The sequence below is a fragment of the Dipteris shenzhenensis genome, chromosome 26 (genome assembly GCF_047967505.1).
Source record: "Dipteris shenzhenensis isolate YYH24624 ecotype China chromosome 26, Dip_SZ_1.0, whole genome shotgun sequence".
In the NCBI taxonomy this organism is placed as follows: Eukaryota; Viridiplantae; Streptophyta; class Polypodiopsida; order Gleicheniales; family Dipteridaceae; genus Dipteris; species Dipteris shenzhenensis.
Window position 1 is genome coordinate 18386170 of NC_141621.1, and position 21196 is coordinate 18407365.

General features: G+C 41.9%; 1 protein-coding gene and 1 long non-coding RNA gene across 2 annotated transcripts; one reads left to right on the plus strand and one right to left on the minus strand.

Moving 5' to 3' along the window:
- The first annotated feature begins 1546 nt into the window (after nucleotides 1-1546).
- LOC147884764 (Leucine-rich repeat protein kinase family protein) lies at nucleotides 1547-5529 on the plus strand. The gene is made up of 3 exons (XM_087397383.1): nucleotides 1547-1742; nucleotides 1875-3422; nucleotides 3660-5529. The coding sequence occupies exons 2-3, from the start codon at nucleotides 2047-2049 to the stop codon at nucleotides 5119-5121; spliced, it is 2838 nt and encodes a 945-aa protein (XP_087253509.1). The 5' UTR covers nucleotides 1547-1742; nucleotides 1875-2046; the 3' UTR covers nucleotides 5122-5529.
- Nucleotides 5530-14732: 9203 nt separating this feature from the next.
- On the minus strand, nucleotides 14733-17144 carry LOC147884765 (uncharacterized). The gene is made up of 4 exons (XR_015543520.1): nucleotides 16684-17144; nucleotides 16492-16559; nucleotides 16211-16318; nucleotides 14733-14784 (listed from the first exon to the last, which is right to left on the minus strand). It is a non-coding gene; the product is annotated as an uncharacterized LOC147884765 (long non-coding RNA).
- Between the last annotated feature and the right edge of the window lie 4052 nt (nucleotides 17145-21196).

Sequence of the window (21196 nt, forward strand, 5' to 3'; positions counted from 1 at the left end):
ACACATCCAAATAATTTTAATAAATCTTATGCGTTTTAATAGGAAGCACCATGATCTTAAGAAGACATTCTAGTTTCAAAATGATAAAAAATAGCAAGTCTTGCATTTAGAGATTTTCTTTCTTGTTGACCTTTGTCTTGTCCTGCTTCCATTAGAACATCATAGGGAGACTGAGACATTGACATGATTTTGGGAGACTAAGATATTGCCATGATTTTATATTGTCTTACTCTTCCACTGATCTATCTTCATTCTTGTTGAACTTTATCTTGTCCTCCTTCCATTACACCATCTTACGGAGACTAAGGGGTTGACATGGTTTTTTGTTTGCAACATGGATTCTATCCACATGGTTGCTTGTGGATCATTTTACATGGGGTATTTTCATTTTGCTCGAGCATCATTACAAGTTGCATGCCACATACTACCTCTCTTATTGCTAGGTGTGACACTATAATTACTAGAGAGAGAGAGAGAGAGAGAGAGAGAGAGAGCTCGAGAGCTCTACACACACACACACACACACACACACACCCCACACACACACACACACACACACACACACACACACATATATAAACATATAAATATATAGATATAGATGTATATATAGTGTGATTCTTAAGTAGAGACCTGTCCATGTCATGTATCACTTCCTATGCACCATTTTGTGTGCATAAGGGGAGTTCACGAATTGAAGGGCCCCAAGAAGACAAAGACTCTCTTCTTACAAGTACGTTAGGACCCTTTGTTGTAGAGGTTTTTTTAAAATGAAAGGTTTCTAATGTGGATGGAAATTTAGGGTGACCCAAGTGTTGAAATGATGAGCCCTTGAAGCTATTTCATTTTGTCTTCTTTGGTTGGTGGTGCTCTCTTTACTTTTTTGATATCAGGTTTTTGCCATTTGATCCTTACCCTCCTCTTTATTGACGGCTTTCAAGGGGGTGCACGATAAGGGCGAGATACTTGTGGTTGATGTTTTCGGGGGTCTAGGGGAGGGACCTAGATATTGGTACAAAAGGACAAGGTTGCATTGATGAAGGTGTTGTGAGATTGGACACACGGTAGAAGATGGAGATTGGACACACTCTAGAAGATGGGGAGGTGATGCACTAGTAGAACGTTGGCTTAGATTGTTTTTGTCCGTTGATAAAAAGAAAAAGGCAAAAAAAAAAGGTAATACGGCCTGGAGTGAAATACGGCATGTGATGATAGGCAAAAATCTAGAGCTTAATTAAATGACAGAGGTTAGCGTAATGAGGCTGTAATAGCCTGTAATGTGTAACGGCCAAATCCAAAACAATCTGTAATTAATGACAGAGATTAGCGTAATGAGGAATGCTGATAACGGCAGGGGGAGACCGGATGAGCCGGTGGGAGAGGGGAGTGAGAGAGGCTGGGAGGGGTGGGGAGACCGACAGGTGGCGGTGGGAGATATAATGTAAATTGTTAGGAGGAGGAAAATTAATTTCGAGAAGGGAAAGGGGAAGAAAAATGGGGGAAAAATGAAAAAGGGGGTCATCTTCTTCAGAGGGGGTTGCAAAATTTGGCAAGCTTTTTTGTTAAGTGGGGGCCTGTGTGGTTCCGCCATAGCCAGACCTTCGAGCTTGCTTCCGCCATAGCCAGCAAGCACCACAGCTCACAAATCTCAAACTCTTTCCTCCTCCATCCCCAGCACCCCCTGCTTTTTCTCCCCATCCCCTCCACCCCTTCCCCTCTCCTCCTCCTCCTGTCATGCTCCGGTAAGAATTTTTTTCCTTCCCTTGCCTGCATTCACTCTCTGCCTTGCTCCCTTGCGAATTTCTGCAGTTTCGTTGCTTGCATTCACTCCTCTCTTCGTCTCTCTCATCGGTGCCTTTGCTTCTCGCTTGCAGGGCCGAGATTCATCCTCGCCATGGCCTTCCCTCTCTAGTTTCCTTTCGCAATTCATGGGGCTGGCGCAGCCTCCCCATCCCCCCCGCATCGCTCGGCATCTTCATCGGAGATCTGTCGCAGTTGCTGTAACCGGAAGGATATGCTGCTCTGCCCTTTGCGCCATCGACGAACATGACGAGTGGCGCCTCCAACACCTGCAGAACGAGACGTAGGACAACGAGGAGGAGGAATCCGCGATGTGCTACTTCCGATGCCCTGTTTCCGCTGCTTCTTGGCATTTGGCTTTGCTGCAGCAGAGTTGTGTCTGCCTTGAACGATGAAGGGCTGGCGCTTTTAGCTTTCAGAAAGCAGATCACGCAGGATCCGTTGGGTGTGTTCAACACATGGAACAGCGGCGACGCCAATCCTTGTGCATGGACGGGAGTGGTCTGCGATCCGAACAACAATGTCAGCAGAATTCTGCTCCAGAACTTCAATCTCTCCGGCACGATTTCCGGCGAATTGCGCAGACTTCATCATCTCCGGGTCCTCCTCCTGGCCAGGAACTTCTTCACAGGCTCTATTCCGTCGCAGATTTCGGAGATATCGAGTCTCTGGAAGTTCAATGTGAGTAACAATGCCCTGTCAGGCTCCATCCCAACGCAGCTTGGCCACCTTGGAAGCTTGCGCATGCTGGATTTATCAGGGAATTTCTTGTCCGGAGGAATCCCAGCGGAGCTTTTCTCAGAATGCGGAAGGCTGCGATACGTTGCGATGTCTAGTAACAATCTGAACGGAACAATACCTCCTTCACTTGGAAGCTGTCCTAGACTGGTCGGAGTCGATTTCTCTAGCAATAGCTTGCAAGGCACCATTCCTGCAGAATTGGGGAGCCTTTCTGCACTCCAGTACTTGTTGCTCGGCAGCAACGGATTTGCCGGATTCCTTCCTAACGCGCTTGCGAATTGCACGTCCTTGAGTTACATAGATGTAAGCAGAAATCAGATGTATGGACAGATTCCTCTCGCGTTTGCAGATCTCAGGAGCCTCTCCGTTTTGATTGCTAGCGAAAATTATTTCTCTGGGGATCTATCGTCCGAAATTCTGTACCAACCGAGCTTGCTATCCCTCAATCTCTCTTACAATGGGTTCTCTGGACAGATAAGTGCTCTGCCAACTGGAACAAACTGCTCTAACATTCAGGTGCTGGATCTTGCCACTAACAACTTTAGTGGCTCTATTCCTGAAACTTTGGGTTCGTGCTCACGACTCTTAGTTCTGAATGTCTCTGGCAATCAACTTTCAGGACACATTCCGACGCAACTTGGCAGCCTTTCTTTGGCACGCATTGTTGACCTGAGTGCTAATAACCTAAGTGGTGAAATCCCTCCTGAAGTTGGAAATCTAAGTAGCTTGTCGATTTTGAGGTTGGGAAGCAATCCGGTTCAAGGCTCCATCCCTTCCGATATCGGAAGGATTGAAGATCTGATTGTTTTAGACCTGCAGAAAATGGAACTACAAGGAAATATTCCGTTGGCTTTGGCAGACTGTAAGTCTCTATTGGAGATGTAAGTGTGCGATTTCCCTTTCCCCTGACATTGTATGTTGTCGCACATCTGGTCTGTTGTAAGCTAGATGACTCGTAAAGCAGTGAATAGAAACAACTTTAGCTTGAAGCGGGAAGGTTGCTTGCTTTTTTTGCTTGACGATGCTACGAATCATCTGTGAAATATCTCGGTTTACGGAGTTAGCTTAGATTCAATGATGCTTGCGCGGAAATCTTTATCATTTCATATGCTCCACAGGTACCTGTCCCAGAATAATCTCACCGGCACTATTCCCGGGTCTCTCAGCAACATTACGTATTTGAAGGTGCTTGATTTGCACAGAAACAAACTCTCTGGCAACATTCCTGTGGAGCTTGGGAATCTTTCAAATTTGGAATATCTTGATCTTTCCGTGAACCAGTTATCTGGGAGCATTCCTTCTTCGCTCGGAAATATTCAGACTCTCACGTTTCTAAATTTATCGTACAACAGACTTTCTGGACCAATACCACGGAATGGATCTCTGCGAAGGTTCAATATGAGTTCTTTCCTAGGAAATCTTGGTCTCTGCGGTTTGCCTTCCGTTACTTCCTGCTCAGCTTCAGGTCCTCTTGCATCACAAGTCAGTACGAAGACTCATGTGCTCAGGGCGTCTGCTATAGCAGCCATTGTAGCTGCTGCGGTCATTGCACTAGGCGTTGTTATTATCACTGTCATGAACATCAGGGCTCTGAGGAGGAGGACAGAAGCTTTGGTCTATGAGAGTACACCTCCTTCCCCTGATTCAAACCCCATTGTTGGGAAACTCGTCCTTTTTAGTAAAACCTTGCCATCTAAATATGAAGATTGGGAGGCAGGCACTAAGGCTCTTCTGGACAAGGAATGCATGGTTGGGGGCGGTGCTCTTGGAACAGTTTACAAAGCCACTTTTGATGTAGGGGTGTCTATGGCTGTCAAGAAGCTAGAAACCTTGGGAAGAATTAAGAACTCAGAAGAATTTGAGGAAGAGATAGGTCGACTCGCAAGTGTGAACCACGGTAACCTTGTGGCTATGCAAGGTTATTTCTGGTCGTCAACAATGCAACTTCTCCTGTCTGACTTCATTCCTAATGGCAGTCTGTTTTTCCATTTACACGAGCGAGGTCCAAGCCAGGCTCCATTGAACTGGGGAAGAAGATTCAAAATTGCACTAGGAACTGCCAGGGGGCTTGCTTATCTCCACCATGATTGTAGGCCTCAGCTAGTACACTTTAACTTGAAGTCCTCAAATGTACTTTTGGATAATGATTTTGAGCCTCATATCTCTGACTATGGACTTTCAAAATTGCTACCTATGCTTGACACCTATGTTTCTAGTAGAAGATTCTATTCAGCATTGGGGTATGTAGCTCCAGAACTAGCCTGTCAAAGTATTCGGCTCACTGAGAAATGTGATGTTTACAGTTTTGGTGTCATTCTATTGGAGCTTGCAACTGGTAAACGACCTGTTGAGAATACCGAATCTGAGGACGTTGTACTGTGTGAGTATGTACGATCCGCACTTGAACAAGGCCGGGGAGCCAGCTGCATTGATCCCAACCTACGAACTGCATCTGAAAGTGAGATTATGGAAGTTCTTAAGTTGGGCCTTATTTGCACATCCCAAACACCATCTAAGCGGCCAAGCATGGCGGAAGCAGTACAGGTACTTGAATCCATAAAGCCTGGCAGTGATCTGTGAGACACCACCTATCATTTTTTGCCTTGCTGTGGCTGTGGGGGCCACTCGTACATATGCCATACCATTGGAGCACCATTAGCAGCAAGGCCTACATTTTTTTTTGGGCATTATGTGATCTGCTTTACATGTTCGAGATTCTATACTACGACTTGTTCGTCAGGCTAACTAACCCGTATGGTGATGCAACATAGCATTGAAACTTGTGGGGAATTTAGGTATTAGGGCACAATTCTTTGGATAGAGCAAGTACAACTTCCCACTGGGATAGAGTTTTCCTTGGACAACAGGATTGACTTAGTGCCTTGGGTTGCACTAATACAATGGATGTATGCAAATTCAGGCGTGCTTGATTTGTTGGGTCTTCTGACACAATTGGCTAATATATTTTTCTTTCTTCAATGGTGTAGAGTGTGTGGAGTAATTCAATGGAGTAAAATGTGTTTTCCATCTCCTAAGGTTTTGTAATGAATAGTTCCGAACCATTACTGAACATTGGTTCTTAACATCAAATCATCACGAGGGACTGCTGTGCTATACAGTTTGAGATCATTGGAAGATCTATAAGAGTTTTTAAAAGAAGAGTATGCAAGATCTATGTTTTTTGCAGTATTCCTTGTAAAAATAACCATGCAGTTGTTAGACTTAATCGGATCCCCAGTGAACACTGAAATTGCGGCAAAGCTAAGTTTCACTCGAATTGCAGACTTGAACGTTTAAGTTAAACTCGAATTGCAGACTTGAACAAATGGGCTACAACCTATTCTTCAGAAGGCAGAAGGGATGGAGCAAAGCCTTGTTCTGTATAGGTGCCATCTGTTTCTATATTGGAGGGGACAATTTGCAAAAACCATGTCAGCAGCAACATATGTATCAAATGCAATATGTATGACTTTTTTGTGCGCAGATGATACTGATATACATGCGTTTGTCTGTTTTAATGGGGAAGTATAAAATGTGATATTCTGCATGCTGAAAAACGCGTTTTTGATACTGTAGGATATTGTTTTTCTTAAGCTTCTCTTTCTTGTTTGTTGAAAATGCAATTGCCTTGACGAGAGCGTTGTTCTCAATGGTGCAGTGTAGCATTTTCCACTGGAGTTTCATGTATTGCAGTGGAGCAGTGTTTGGTGGAATTCATGCTCCATCCTTTTACCCTACTTGTTGCAACGACTCTCTGCACTCGCACGTTGCCTACACTGGCTCGCTCTTGTGCATAAACTGCCATCAGCCACATTTGGCGCACTGACCACAGCCAGGCCTCAGCCCATGGCAAAGATGATATGGACAGTCACAAATATTTGCCATATGAGTCATTTTGGTGTTAGCGTGGGGCCCCACCTCTGACTAGTGTTTTACCATGATTATTATGGGATCACCACACATTGATATGATACCTAGGTGACTTTCACAAATTTGGAGGACTTCAACAATGTTTGCCATATGGGTCATTTTTGGGCAGTATGGGGACCTCTAGCTGGTTGTTTCCCAATGGGTTTTGAGGTAGTATGGGGACCTCTGGCTGGTTGTTTCTCATTGGGCGAAGTCAATAATGTTTGCTATATGAGTCATTTTGTTGCATAATGGGTGCATGTTATATTTTTGTTGTTTTTGTAAGATTTCAATTAAATGGGATGGGTCCTTTTATTGTACTAGTATGTCTATAGAGAGACGTATTGTTTAAACTAATTGGAAAGGGAATTAGGTCCTTGAACATACGTATATACATACATTATGTATGTGCATGCGAGTGTACGCATGCACGTGCGCGCACACATGCACACGCACATGGATACACACATGTGCACACACACACGCATGCCACACGCATGTGTGGCCACCCCACACACACACGTACACATGCACATGCACACCCATGCATGCACTCACACGCATAGACAAACAAGCACACACGTGCATGTGCGTGCACTCAACTAGGTAAGAGGGGGAATTAGCTCTATACACAACTAAAGGTTTGTAACTAATAAGTAACCATCTTGTATAGTTTTGACTTGGCCTCAATCTTCAAAATACGTAATAAAAAAATTGATTAAAGTAGCATTCCCACGGCGACCTTTTAAGTTAAACCTATATTTCTTTGTTAACCAAAAAAAAAAAAACCTATATTTCAAGTTCTTTCCCTTCACAAAATGTCCTTAAGGTACCTATCTCCTAAAGGTTAAATTTTCGAGCATCTTTACCACACCATTAAGAGATTTAACATAACTAGAGACCCTTGAATCCCAATCAAAATGCACACTTTGGTTAAAATCCTTAACTAGTAGTGGGAATAAGCCCTTGCGATTGTAGAGATCATACTGTCCATGTAAGTGACCATGGATTTATGATAGCTTTTTTGCTAATCAGGGTCGATGGCCCTTTTGCATGAGTATCGGGTCAAGCTCAACCTGTTAAAAGTGGGATTGAAAGTGGGATTGACTACCATTATTAAACTTAAGATTTATTTGATATTTTAATGTTGCCTTTAGCATGAGAGCTTATGATAGTTATTTAGTTATTTTCAAGCTAACTACAACACAATTCCATTCCCATTAGTATCCATTATGTTATGCATGAAGTATTCTTAACTAGAAATTTCGGACATTGTGATGTCCATTGTTTGATCTTCCAATTACAATAGATGCTTCTTTTCAAGGGTTGCACACTAGTTCAAAATCTTTAGCTAGTCCTTCTTGACTACTAGTGGGAATAGGCCCTTTAGATTGTAGCTAGCATATTGTCAAGTAACGGACTATGGATTCATGTTGAAATTTTTGCTAGTCAAGGCCAATGGCCCTTTTTGGCCTGCCCTAGAGGGGGAAGGGTATAGTGGCCGGTGTGTGTTCCGTGAAAGCCAAAATTCAAAATTTTCTTTTTGTGAAAGTCCTAAATTTTATGATTGGTCCAACTCCCCACTTTCTATTTCTTTCCCTTGAAATCGTTCACCTTTTTCTCTACCCCCCCCTTCCCTTCTCTCTCTCTATCTCTCTCTCTCTCTCTCTCTCTGTGTCTCTGTCTCTTGTCTCTCTGTCTCTCTGTCTCTGTCTCTGTCTCTCTCTCTCTCTCTCTCTCTCTCTTTGTGTCTCTCTCTCTCTCTCTGTCTCTCTGTCTCTCTCTCTCTCTCTCTCCTTTATCTCCTGTGGTCTTCCTACACACACCATCTCCAGTGTATTGTTTTTTGCTTTTTTGATCTTGGGTAGGCCTTATGAATGATTAAATATCATTCACGTTGTTTATGAGTATTGGGTAAAGCTAACCCTATTAAAGTGGTTTGGACTACCTTTATATACTTAAAGATTCATTTTGTATTTAGTGTTACCTTTAGCATTGCTTGAACCACACACTAAGAACACTTCTTTGTAGACAATGACAAACTTGAGAACAGTATAAAGAAATCTCTTTGCTCCTGAGTTAGGCATTGTGCTTTGAAGTGCGCCAACATGAAATGGAGTGAGTTGACAGGTGTTCTTCTTGTGGGAGGCCTAGATTCCTATCATTGCATGTGTGACCAATAGAATTAGGGTACCAATGTAGGTGCACATGCATGATTTGATATCTCATCCAGTGTTTGTTTCTAGAGGCTAGTTCAATGGGCTTTGGACTTGTTGAGGCAAGCGAGATCATTTGTTAGCCCTTATAGACGAGTGTGATTTCGGGGTTTGTCGATCGAATTGCACCTGATGGGGTGAGAGATGGTGACCAGAGGGGAGAGGCTTGGCAAGGTATACGTTCTGAAGGTGAGAAGCTTGTGAGAAGGATCAAAGTCGTATGCAGAAATAGTTTTGTGTAAATTGCTCAGAGAGTCTTCTATTTTGTCGGAGGAAGAATCTTGGAATATTGTTTGTGCAGATGTGGCTCACACAGAAAATGAGCCTATGAGGAGGGATTTGAAGGAAAATGGAATGAGGCAAAAGTCTGTATGTGTCTAGACTTCAATTTGATGCGATTACACCTGAGATAAAAAAAGATGGTTAGTGGGGGGGGCTATCTATTTTTTATTGGTATTGTTACTACTTTGGGAGACCTTCAAGTGTTCTTGTCATATCCTAGTGGAAGGATATGCTACAAGGTTTATGGGATGAGGGTCCTTCCTATTGCCTTGTGTTTCAAAGGCCATTCGGAATGACATTATAGGGACGATCTAGTATGGGTTGACTTTCTAGTGATGCCTGCATGGATGGGTACCTTGGACAACTTTGCAGAAATGGTGAATGATGCGGTGGCAAAGGGTAAGCTCTGTAAATATGCGAATGTTAGACTCCTAAAGTTATTCCCAAAAAGGCAAAATAGATTAAAAGTGTGGGATTGGAGACCAATCTTGCTATTGAATACATCTTATAAAATCATTGCAAAGGCTTTTGGCATGCAAAATAAGGTTGATTTGTAAAACTGTGGTTGATAGGAAGCAATATGTGAGTGTCAAATCTAGAGATATATTTGAAAACATCGTGAATGTCTCTTCTCCATTGGATTTTGCTACAAAGGCAAGGCAAAGATGCATATTGTTAGGATTTGACTTTGATCACAGGCTTATGGTTGGGACAAGTAGGATTATATTTTAGCAGTGTTGGATTGATCTGAGTTTGGTATTGGCTTTTGTAAGTTGGTGGGTGCTTTGTTTTGGAATGTCTCTGCAGTCCTCTGTCTGAAAGGGAGTATAGTAGGAAGATTTAAGTTACATAGATCAATAAGGCAAGGACGTCCATTGGCACCATTGTTATTTGCACGATGCATAGCTCCATTGATTCATTTGATTGAAAGAGGGTAGTTGTTGGTGACATTAGGGGACTTGTGCTCCCTTTTGGTAAATAGTTTTTCCCTCAACTATTTGTTAAGGATATTGTAGCTTTAATGTTGGAGATTGAGAGTGTGGAACAGCTTTGTGTTGTGCCACAAATTTTTTTCTTAGTTTTGGGTTTAGGTTATAGTTTGGAAAAGAATTTTGGCCTTAGAGTTGATTTGGGTGGTAGGCCTGGATGGCTTCCTGAGTTTCTTGTGAAATGGATTGACAAGGGAACATTGATTTGGTATTGGGGGACCCTCTTGGTATAGGTGTCACCTTGAGGCAACAGTTTGACTCATTTAGGGAGAGTTTGGCAGAAGATAAGATGGTGGTTTGGGACTACTTTGGGGTGGAATGCAAGAGTGCTTGTTGTGAAACATATTTGACGGTTTGAAAAGAGTCATTTGCTTGAAATTGAGAAGTGGCTGAGGGCATTTCTTTGGGTTGAAGACAAGGAGAGGCGTAGGTGGTGTTATGTCCTGTGGGATGCCATGAAAGTCTCTTAATCTAATGGGAGTTTGGGTGTCCCTGATGTTGGGAAAAGAAATATTGCTTTGATTTGTAAGTGGCTTCCTAGAATTTAAGTGTCGGGCTCCGTGGGTGGTGTGTGTGAAGTGGTTCTTAGGTAAAGAGTGGGGACATCGAAGGAGATGATTTGATATGATAATTTGTGCTCATGGTTCTCGATCAAAATTGTGGGGTCTAAGATCTAGTGGAGGCCTGGAAAGCTTGTAGTAAGTTGATGCTTTGGAAGGGTACTAGGTAGATCTGGTCTTCGAGGGAATGCAAGCTTGTTGGAATGTTTCTGGTGGAGTTGGGCTGTGAATCTTCAAGAAGGCAAGGCCTTGGCTTGCGGTTTGCACCTTTTAAAAATACCTTTTATAGCCCAATGCCCTTTAAAAAAGCGTCCTCTTTCTCATTTGCATCCAAAAGTGCTTGCTTTACTACTATATTAGCCCATGTGCATTTGTGCACTCTTGTTAAAGACCTGGGGGTGATGATAGGCAGAAAAGACTCCTTAATAGTGAGTCAAGTATTTTTTGGAGTATTTAAACTTTTAGTCAAGCATGGGCCATATGTAGTATATCCTTTTTGGATAGCCGAATTTGTAATATATTTTTGCTTTTCTTACAATAAAAGATGGGGAGTTTGTATTAACAAAAAATAAAAAATAAAAGCAATAAGGAGTTAAGGTTTTCTACATGTAAGACACTTCTTCAATTCCATGGTTCCCATACATTTATTGGCCCTTCCCTCTCTTTCACGTGTCTCCTCCTCTCTTTTCATTCATCTTCCTCTCCTCATATGTATTTTAGTGTCTCCTTCATTAATCTTCCTCTTCCCACATGCATTTTACTTCCACTTGCTTTTTTGGCCTACCCTTGGAAGGGTAAGACTAAGTGAAGTTGTGAGTCGTTCGAGAATGAAAATTAATTTTGGGATTTTTTGTGTGGCTTGGCATTTTTGAAAAACTAATTTGGGGCATTGAATGAATGCTCATAGTAAAAGCCCACGATATCACTGACCAGTGGAGGAACCCACCGCATCGCTTATGTCATAGCTTCACGCATACACTCGCTTGAAGCTTCCCCATCTACTTGGTTAGATGAGCTTTAGGCGTGCCCTTGTGGAGCTCAGGATTGCACATGTTGTCGAGATTCCGAAGAAGATCTGCATGTGGACAGAAGAGAAGGTCCACGATGCTACCTTCAAGCTTGCGTAGCCTTAGCTGAGAGAGCTTGGGAGGCCTAATGACTCTCGTTCATTTTGTTCTTCCCAATATACTCATGTGGCCTTCCCCTTTTACATGCTAATGGAAGATTTTATTTTTGGCTTGCCGCTTGGGGTAGCCTTAGCAACGATGCAATTTGGGCAAAGCAGAAATTAGGCATTTTTAAATTTTTTGGAAGTGCATTTTTCCTACTGGACAATATGTTGATATGTGGCTTCTCTTCTTCATTGGACTTGAATGCATACTTTAAAGTGCTTGACTCTCTCTCTCTCTCTCTCTCTCTCTCTCTCTCTCTCTCCCCTTCTTTATCTCCTCAAGTCTTCCTACACACCTTCTGCCCCTCCCCCCGCCCCCCCCCCCCTCTCTCTCTCTCCCTCTCTCCCCTTTATCTCATGGAGTCTTCCTCCACACCATTTCCAATTGATTCCTTTTTGTTTGCTTTTTTAAATCTTGGGCAGGCCTTATGAATGACTAAATATCATTCACCTTGTTTTGTCAATTCGTGTGCTTCAAATTTTTAGCGTGCCATGGGAGGCCTTAGTGAAGGCGAGGCTTGCTTCCAAAGCAAAAAGTATTTCTATTTATTGCTCCACCATTTTCTCCCACTTCTTCTCAACTCTCTCTCTCTCTCTCTGTCTCACTCAAGCTCTCGATCTCTAAGCCCACATTATCATGATGCCGCCAAGAAGCTGCAGCCTTGCTCCAACTCCTTTTGGACAGGCCTTATGAATGACAAAAGTCATTCAACTTGTTTTAAGGGGGACTTACTAACACTGTAGTGGGTATGCCATTATGGGACTTTGTCTTACTATACGAAAACATTACATGTCTGCATTTGGTTTCGTTACAACTCAAGAGAAAAGTTGAGGACCCAGACAGTATCAGAGCTCCAGACTGTCAAGTATTGCACACGGACAATGGGAACGCAACGGGCTGGGAAGTTGGAAGACGACGTTGACAATTAACCATTCGACACAGAAGACTCTACAGCGGTTGGCTCCAGAGTCCACGCAGGTTCAACGATCACAAAAACTTGCCAAGAAGGTTGGGTCGACACACTGGCCTGTTGGTAGACTATTGGCAGCCGTTTCGCACGGTTATCCTTCCGTCTCTGCTCAGCCATGAGCCATCCTTCTCCCCAGAAGGCCTCACAACTCATACGCGGTTGCATTCAAGCTTATCTGCTGCAAGTCACGGATCGCACTGTTATTCATGTTTACGACAGCCCAACTTCCCACTTCTACAAATATTTGGCTCCGTGATTCCATCAGCTGTCGGTTGCGATCCGTGCTATTGAGATTCCGGAACACATAGTGTAGTACTGTAATTCCTATATGTATTTGTCGACTTATTTAGTAACGCCGATGCACGTCCCTTCACAGAACCCGAGGCTGATATCGTTCGAACAGATTCTCGACGGCACAACTTCCGCGCAACGCTGCCCAACCGCGTTTTTGTTTGATGACGATGATAAATAACGTTAACCGTAGTCTTCGGATATGGACGTGTCGGCGTCAATATTGCTTGCGTTGAAACGTGACAGCAGCCCTCAAATTTGAAGGGTGCCTTAGCCTTTCATTTTGAAGGGTAAAATCTTTCAAGCATCTCTTGAAAGAAGGGTGAAAAAATACTTCTCCCTTCTTTTGAAACTCAATTTTTTTCACACTTCTTCTTTGAAGAACCAAAAAGAGAACTACTTTTCTTTTGCATGGTAATATGTTTATTACCCTTCACAACATTAAACTAAAAAGTCCAAAAAATCACCATCATGTGAAAATAAGTCCAAGAGTGAACTAATAAATTTCAACATTAAAGAAATAAGTCCAAAAACACCATCATGTGAAAATAAATACATCATGTATATAAAAAGTTTGATGTACAAAGAGTTTGATGTACAAAATTGGTTATAATATAAACAAAAGCTCATATCAAGACCATGCAAAAGTGCTATACTAGGCTACAATAAAGGCATTCCTTTCTTCATAGTGCCTCAGCTAGAACTTGGGGATTTTAACATTAAACAAATTAGTCCAAAAAATCACCATCATGTGAAAATAAATACATCACATATATAAAAAGTTTGATGTACAAAGAGTCTAATGTACAAAATTGGTTATAATATTAAAAAAAGGTCATATCAAGACCATACAAAAGTGCTATACTAGGCTGCATAAAGGCATTCCTTTCTTCATGGTGCCTCAGCTAGAACTTGGGGATGCCTTGCCTTCGTATCTTTCCAAACATCAAAGATTAAGTTCCAATCCACTTCGTGTACTTGCTGAGGAGCTGAAAGTGAAACAAACATCAACATATCCAAAGTCTTTAATGACAAACAAGACCGATCATTACTTTTAACTGTTTTGCTTGGAGAAACCTCTCTCACAGCAAGCAGAGCTTGTTGGTAATACCACCACAATCTACCATAACTTTCTAAGTGCAGGAAACATTTGTGACCACTCAATTTCTGAGCTACATTGCTCCCATGCATCCAACAACCCCTTTGAAGGATATGCCTCAGCAATACTAAGAACAAATCACTGCAACTCACCTTCACAATGCTTGGATTGGATAAGTGGTGTACTCCCATTTCCAAACTTGATACAAAGCTGATCAAGATATTGCCACAGTGTGGCCCCGAATATCAAGATCTTTGGGATAGTTTTTTGGTGAAAATAGTTTGGCTGCATTGAACAAATGGTGATCATGAAACCATTCATCAAAGGTAGAGACAAGTCTTCGAATGAAAGCTTAAGCAAACCAAATATTCTCCTCCACACTGACCGGCCTAGTATTATCAAGGAAAGATGTATGTTGTAACACATGATGCTGCATTACTCCATCCTTATTCTTGTAAGATAATATGCCATTTTGGACTGCTTTTAGAAATCCATTAAAATTTTTGGAATCTTGAGCAAATGAGGCATGTAGATATTGAATCTTCAAGATAGTTAACATCACATCAATCTCTCTCCCAATCATGGATATATCAACACTGTCTGCTTGAAATTTTATATTTAGCATATCGACTTCTTTTAACACATTAGCTAAGAAGTGGACAATAAATAGAAGCTGAAAGTTTGTTGCTCTCTTGTACATTGCTGGGTATTTTTGCTTCCAACATTTAAGCAGAACTGGCATTACCTTAACCAACCTAATTCAAAAAAACAAAATACTGATTATAAGCTAGCTTGCATGAAGTAAAACTGTCATAACTTAATCAAGCTAGAAAAATAAATGAGCTCACATAAAAAGTAGATTTTAAAGAAATTACCTTTTCATAATAGCACCTCGAGATAACCATCTCACTCCATGAATCCTTAATAATTCATAATGTTTAGGGAAAATTTCCTCCATCAGTTTCTTCAATTCTTCCCTTTGCAAGGATGAGTCACCCACCCATTCTCGTACCTTATTTGCAAACTGACCCATGAGTTTGCACTCACCAAAACACTCACATGTATCTTTGACAACTAGGGCCTCTCTATGGGCTATGCAATGAGCACCCACAAGGTGTGGCACTTCCCTTCGCAGCATTGCAATCAAGCCACTATTTGCTCCAACCATTGCTGCTGCCTCATCTGACCCCATAGCTATCATTTTATTCAAAGGCAATTCCAACTCTTTCAACACATTTTGTAATCCTTTATACATGGTATGAGCTTTTCCATCTTTTACGCCCACTAACTTGACAAATTTGGTTACGGCAGTCCATTTCCTCCTTTTGTCAAGAAAGAGATGTACAAAATAAGATGTTTTTCATATCTGCGATCTATACTTTCATCTACCAATATTGAGTACACCGGGCTTTTCAGAATTTCTTCTTTGAGCTTTTCCCAATAAACCATATAAATGGTTGAAAGAAACTCCTTTCCCGTGGCTGGATTTATGTAAGTAGAATACTCACAAGACAAGGGCATATTCGGAGTCCTCATGTACATGTGGAACCTACACTCATCAACAAAAGCTTCTAAGGACATGTCTTTTTGAGTTGCGTGATACATGATATGGATTATACTAATAATCCTTGATTTCTCACTATCAACTCGTAACTCAATATGCTTCTCAATGCTTATTATCTTGTCCTTCTCAATGAAAGCTTTGCGCTGCTTTGCCTACTTGTGCGACTCAGAAGAATCATGGATAGCTAATGCTTGCTTTTGGACTGTTGTACTACCAAGCTTTGCATATGGATTATTCATGCTCATTTCCGTACAAATAGAGCATTAACTCTCTCCCTCCCCTCCTCATCAAACATTGAGTATGACCATGGATACAACAACTTCCATGTAGGAACAAACATGTGCAAATAAACTCTCTTTCTACCCCCATCTAACTGTTGCTGTACTTTCCCCATCTTCGAAGCCTTCCTCATGCACTCGTACACTTTGTGTAACAATGCCCATTTGCTCCAATAGACGTTGGCGTTTATCTTTTTTGGGCCTTCCCATCTACCTAATGATTCATGCATCCCCAATTACTATTGCATCATACATGATACTCAAAATAGATATTATCATCACCTTATAATAAAGAAGCTGACAATAGTAAATTAATGTGTAATGGAAAAGAGGCCTCACTTGGTAAAAACAATGAGAAAGAGTAAAATTGCAACTAAATAATGCTATTCTTGGAGTCTAGTGTCACTAATTGGATAGCTTCAAAATCACACAAGATGTCCCTCAAATCTGTAACATTCAACAAAGGGTTCACACTTTCTATGGGTGCGTGAATTGCCATTACATTATGGTTACTCATGTGGATCACATTATTCAAGGTGCAGATAGCATATTACAAAGCAAATGGAGAGACATGACGATGCTATCCAAACATTAATTTGCAGGAAATTTTAGCCACTTGCCTTTTTGCACGGGCGTCGCAATTCAAGTGAATAAAAAGAAAGATGAGCGAATCATCAATAGTGCTTGCCTACACCATAGCAACGAATTCTGATCAGAGCGAATTAATTGGAAGGGATCGAAGCAATAATTACATTAACTTTGCTAAAACAAACATTCCACTAAACATACATAAAATCCCATCTGCATCTTACCTTAACAGTAGGCCACAGAGTCGATTGAGCAGATTTCAAAGAGACCGATGCTCTGAACAAATTGAATGAGCCCTTCAAAAGATCCTCCAGCATGAGCTTGATAGATCATAGAGTATGAACGAAACTAGTCGAATGAACCCTTCATCTCCCTAAAGATTCTCCCTTGCGTGAGCTTGACATGGCTATTTTGCAATGAAATATCTATGTTTGAGCTGGAGCTGGCCCTCAAGCCTAGTAGCCTGGTTGTTGACCTCCTTTTGGGTTGCCATTTTGCAATGAAGATAGCCCCCTTTTCTGTGGAAATTTGTGTTCGAGATGAAAGGCAAAAGCGAGTGATGGACTACTTGATTATACCATGGGCAGGGCCTGGATTGGCGGTTTGATCAATACCTGTGGCACTATGAACTACAAATTCCAATGGGGTCATGCTCAATCTCTAGCTTCTGTGACTTGCAGAATAGCAATCCATCATCTGCAGCTAGCCATGGTTTACACATCATCTAGCAATGGTTTTGGACTCAACTCAAAGATGCATGATGCTCATCTCTATCCAATCTCTAAGGTTGAGTCCACACGCTTCATTTGTTCTTGGATATGGCATACCCCGATATGGCATTCGCTCTTGGATATGTGGTTGTAATTGGCCATTGCATGGATTTTTTCTTGTCTGCAGACTGTCGTTCTTCGCTTTTCTATTCAAAGGTCCCACATGTAGTATGCGCTCGCGGCTCTACTATAATATATCCTTTGCTTTTACAATGTGCCCTCGATCCCTATCGTTCACCCTTTCGTATGCCCGACATGCTACCTTCTCCCACATTGCACAACATCATTGGCACTCGACCGTTCCAGAATCTGGGGGCAATTGTTGAGGGGCTGTAGAGTCATGCACTGTGGAGCATGAAAAGAGCAGTGTTAGAACTTAGAAGAATGGGATTTGGGGAAAACGCACGAACTGCACGAGACCTCTGATGCAAAACGAATAACGTTAAACGATTGAAGTCTCAAAGCATTCGCTGTAGTTCGAAAGATCAGTGGGCATACGTTGCATCCATCGTATGAATATTGCGAACCAGAGAAACCACTTGCCCCTGTCACAAGCACCATTTTATTTGCTTGGAAGTTTGGCACTGTTATATTTTGAGGAAAATAACGATGATCAATAATTCCCAAGTCTTGCCGAATGCACACAGAGATTAGAAAAATTTATCATGGCTGTTGGCAATGCAGATCTAATGCCAATCACTTCCTTTCTAGTCATACCTATTACCCACTATCGAGAAAAGGAACTTAAGAGCATAGCTGCTGAGCCATGTGCATTTGTTAGGAGAAAGAGAACAAAATGTGTGAGCTTTGAAGCATCGACTTGAGCCCTGAAGCCGAATGTTGAAACCGATTGTGCCTTGCTTAGATTTTTGGGAAGCTTTGCAGCCCGCGGGGCGTAAGGTGACTCTGTTGATGAAGCAAATAGGACACAAGAGAGAGCTGATGCATAGAAGCCATGGTTTCAAACAAACAACCACAGAGTTCAGTTTGTGCAAACCTTTGAGCTAGGGACAAGACTCAGACAAAGACCTCCCTGCTCTGCACTGTTGAATGTGTTTCCCACTAGTTTGAAGGCATAGCATTGAGCAGTCCATTAAACGTTTAGTCAATCCATGGCGCTTCAATCAATCCATGGCTTCCTTTCGCTTCTTGTGGGGAAAAAAGAATGATGACCATTGCCTCTCAAGCAACCTTGGTCAGGGTCTGGGTACAAGAAACACGGGAAGCACAAGGAAAAGATGGCGCTTCAAAATTCACATCAAGAAAGAGAGTGTACCAGTAACCACTACCCACAAAAAGTTTGAACATGGCTTAAGGAGCTATTAACTACCCACAACTTCTTACAATCATCAACTTGACAGCTTGAGCCAATGATTTTTAATTTCTGTATTTATTTTATAGTATTAATAATTTTTAATTTTTAAAATTTTGAAGGTCAAAAATATGTCCGCCCTTCTTTTGAAGGCCTATAATAAGTGCGTCCTTCTTTTGAAACATAAAAATAATAATGCCCTTCCATTCTGAAGGATAACTTAAACATGATAATTTCATTTGAACGTTTAAAAAAATTACCTCATTTTAAAATCACGATTCTTTTGAATGGCTTAAAAAAATTCACCCTTCTCTATAAGGGTAAACCCCCCTTTGAAGGGTGTTGCAACCTTCAAATTTGAGGGCTGCATGATAGCTTCAAGACACCTAAAACATCTAAAAGCCTCTCCACATGAGGCCTAGAATGCGAGGCTAGTGGCCCAAATTTCGAGGCTTGGTTGGAGCACTACTAGTGCGAGAATATGCATCTCCATTTTGGAGGGTGCAAATTTGGGCCTCGGTGCGCAATCTGTCCTCCAACCAATTAGCAAATGCCACATACCTCTCTGCAGCTCAGACAGACCTTCCTGCAGCTCATAGAGAGCTCTCTGCAACTCGTCAAAAGCTCTGTCAGATGCATTAAAGGAGCCAAAATTTTGTTCATATGGAATAATACACTTTTGCATTCAGCGTCACACCAACTACGCATTTCTAACCCTGTCTGCACTAGCCCTAACATGTGGCAATGTTATGGATCTTGAGAAAGCATATGATAGGATAAGTTGGGACTTCATCTTGCAAATGATGGAGGCATTGGGGTTTGGTAGAAGATTCTTCAATATGACCAAAATGTTGTTTGCAAATACGATGGTAGTCATATCGTTAAATGGATACCAGTATTAGAGCTTTACTCTGCAAAGGTCAGTCAGGCAAGGTTGTTTGCTAACCCCCCTCCTCTTTGTTGTAGTGACGGAGCCTCTTTTATGTCAAATTGACCACTAGCTAAACAAAGGTTGCATAAAGGATTAAGAATGCTAGATAAGTCAATGTTTTGTACACAGTTCCAACACCAGCATTCAAGAGGGAATGCATGAAAACATTGGCAAATTCTTAGAGATCTTCAACGAGTTTGCCATGCTCTCAAACTCAAAAGTTAATAGCAGCAAGACTGAGGCTTTATGGCTAGCTTGGGGGGCAAAACCAGATTGGGCAAAGAGCCTACTAACAAACTGGATACCTGCTGGTCAACTGATCTATTATCCGGGCTGCCCTATGGGGGTAGCCACTTCTCTTAAGAGCAAATCCGATTGAGCCTTTTAGAGGATTAGTGCCAAATTGACAAATGGAGTTGCAAGCCAATCTCCCTGATAGGGAGGGTAACTATAGCGAAGCATGTGCCAGAGTCATTTCCAATTTACGTTTTATCTAGACTGCCATTCTCTAATGCTTGCCTTGTGGGGGTTAAAGGTCACTGTGCCTTTACCCCGGTTATGTACAATACTCAAACACATATATAAATGAATGAAAAAGAAGATTAGGGGGTTCTGCACCCACCAAAACTTGTGTGGCTCTCTGTCTCTCTCTCTCCCTCTTCCGTTCTTGCTTCCGTTGAGAGCACTCTCAACTAGTATCAGAGCCCGAGTGATCTAGCTGAGCATGCGTGAATGCTTGAAGCTCAGCAGCTCTGTGGGAGGAAGGAGAAGCTCTGTGGGAAGCTTTGTGGGTTACTTTACTTGCATCCGAGTATGCAGAGACCTTGGAGGAACCTTTGGAAAAGCCACTTTGGTTTTGCGAAGTGGTTTTGAGAGCCTGTTAAGTGTTTTCAAAGAAAAAGTCGTTTTTTGAGCTTTTCCCTGTTCCGTTCGATGACAGAGACTCCGTATTGACTTGTAGAGGCAACTATTGCTTGCTTTTGGTGTCCACTTCACTTCAGGACCTTGGAAACACCTTCATTCTTGAATATGGGATCATTTCATTGGATTTCTGACTCACTGTGTCAGTTTCTGCGTTTTTCTACCCGGGTGTTAGAACTCAAGTTTGGAGCAACCATTTGCAGATCTGTCAGTTCTGCTGGACTCACGAGGTTCTAAAACTTCTATGTTGCTCATCATTCACACTCCGGTGGAGTTTACAAACAGTTCTGTTTCCAAAAACGTTTTTTAGTCCATGTGTTAGACCCAGTGATTGAGACCACAGTTTCCAAAACCGTTTGTACCATTGCGTTTCGGACGCCCAAAAACCCCTATCTGTCAGTTCTTACGTGATTCGGTGAAGGATTTTTAGAGTTATAGATCTCTGTGTATTCGATTTCGTCTCTCTATTATGCATTTTTCATTCTAAGGTTTTGAAACCTTAGATTTATGCCACATGGCAGTGGATAAGTATTGACTCCCGTTTCTCACTCATTGGTTGAGATTTTGGAGTTTCGACAGAAGAGAGATATTTGCAGATTTTCTTACTGAGTCCGATTATGCAATGACGCCCATGTTTCGAGGCATCTCAGGTTGTATTTTTAGTAGCTGTCATTACCGTGGGACTATGATTTCTTGAGCATACCTTATGCAGATCAGTCTGGTTGTAGTTTGAGTAGTGTGTGCTCATTCGTGGTGTGCATTGGGTTGCAGTAGATGATTTATAGGCCATTTGGATGCATTGC

Excerpts from the sequence above, each read along its gene's own strand:
- LOC147884764 (XM_087397383.1), top strand. The coding sequence starts at position 2,047 with ATGACGAGTGGCGCCTCCAACACCTGCAGAACGAGACGTAGGACAACG. Across the intron at positions 3,423-3,659 it reads TGTAAGTCTCTATTGGAGAT|GTACCTGTCCCAGAATAATC; the intron begins GTAAGTGTGCGA and ends TATGCTCCACAG.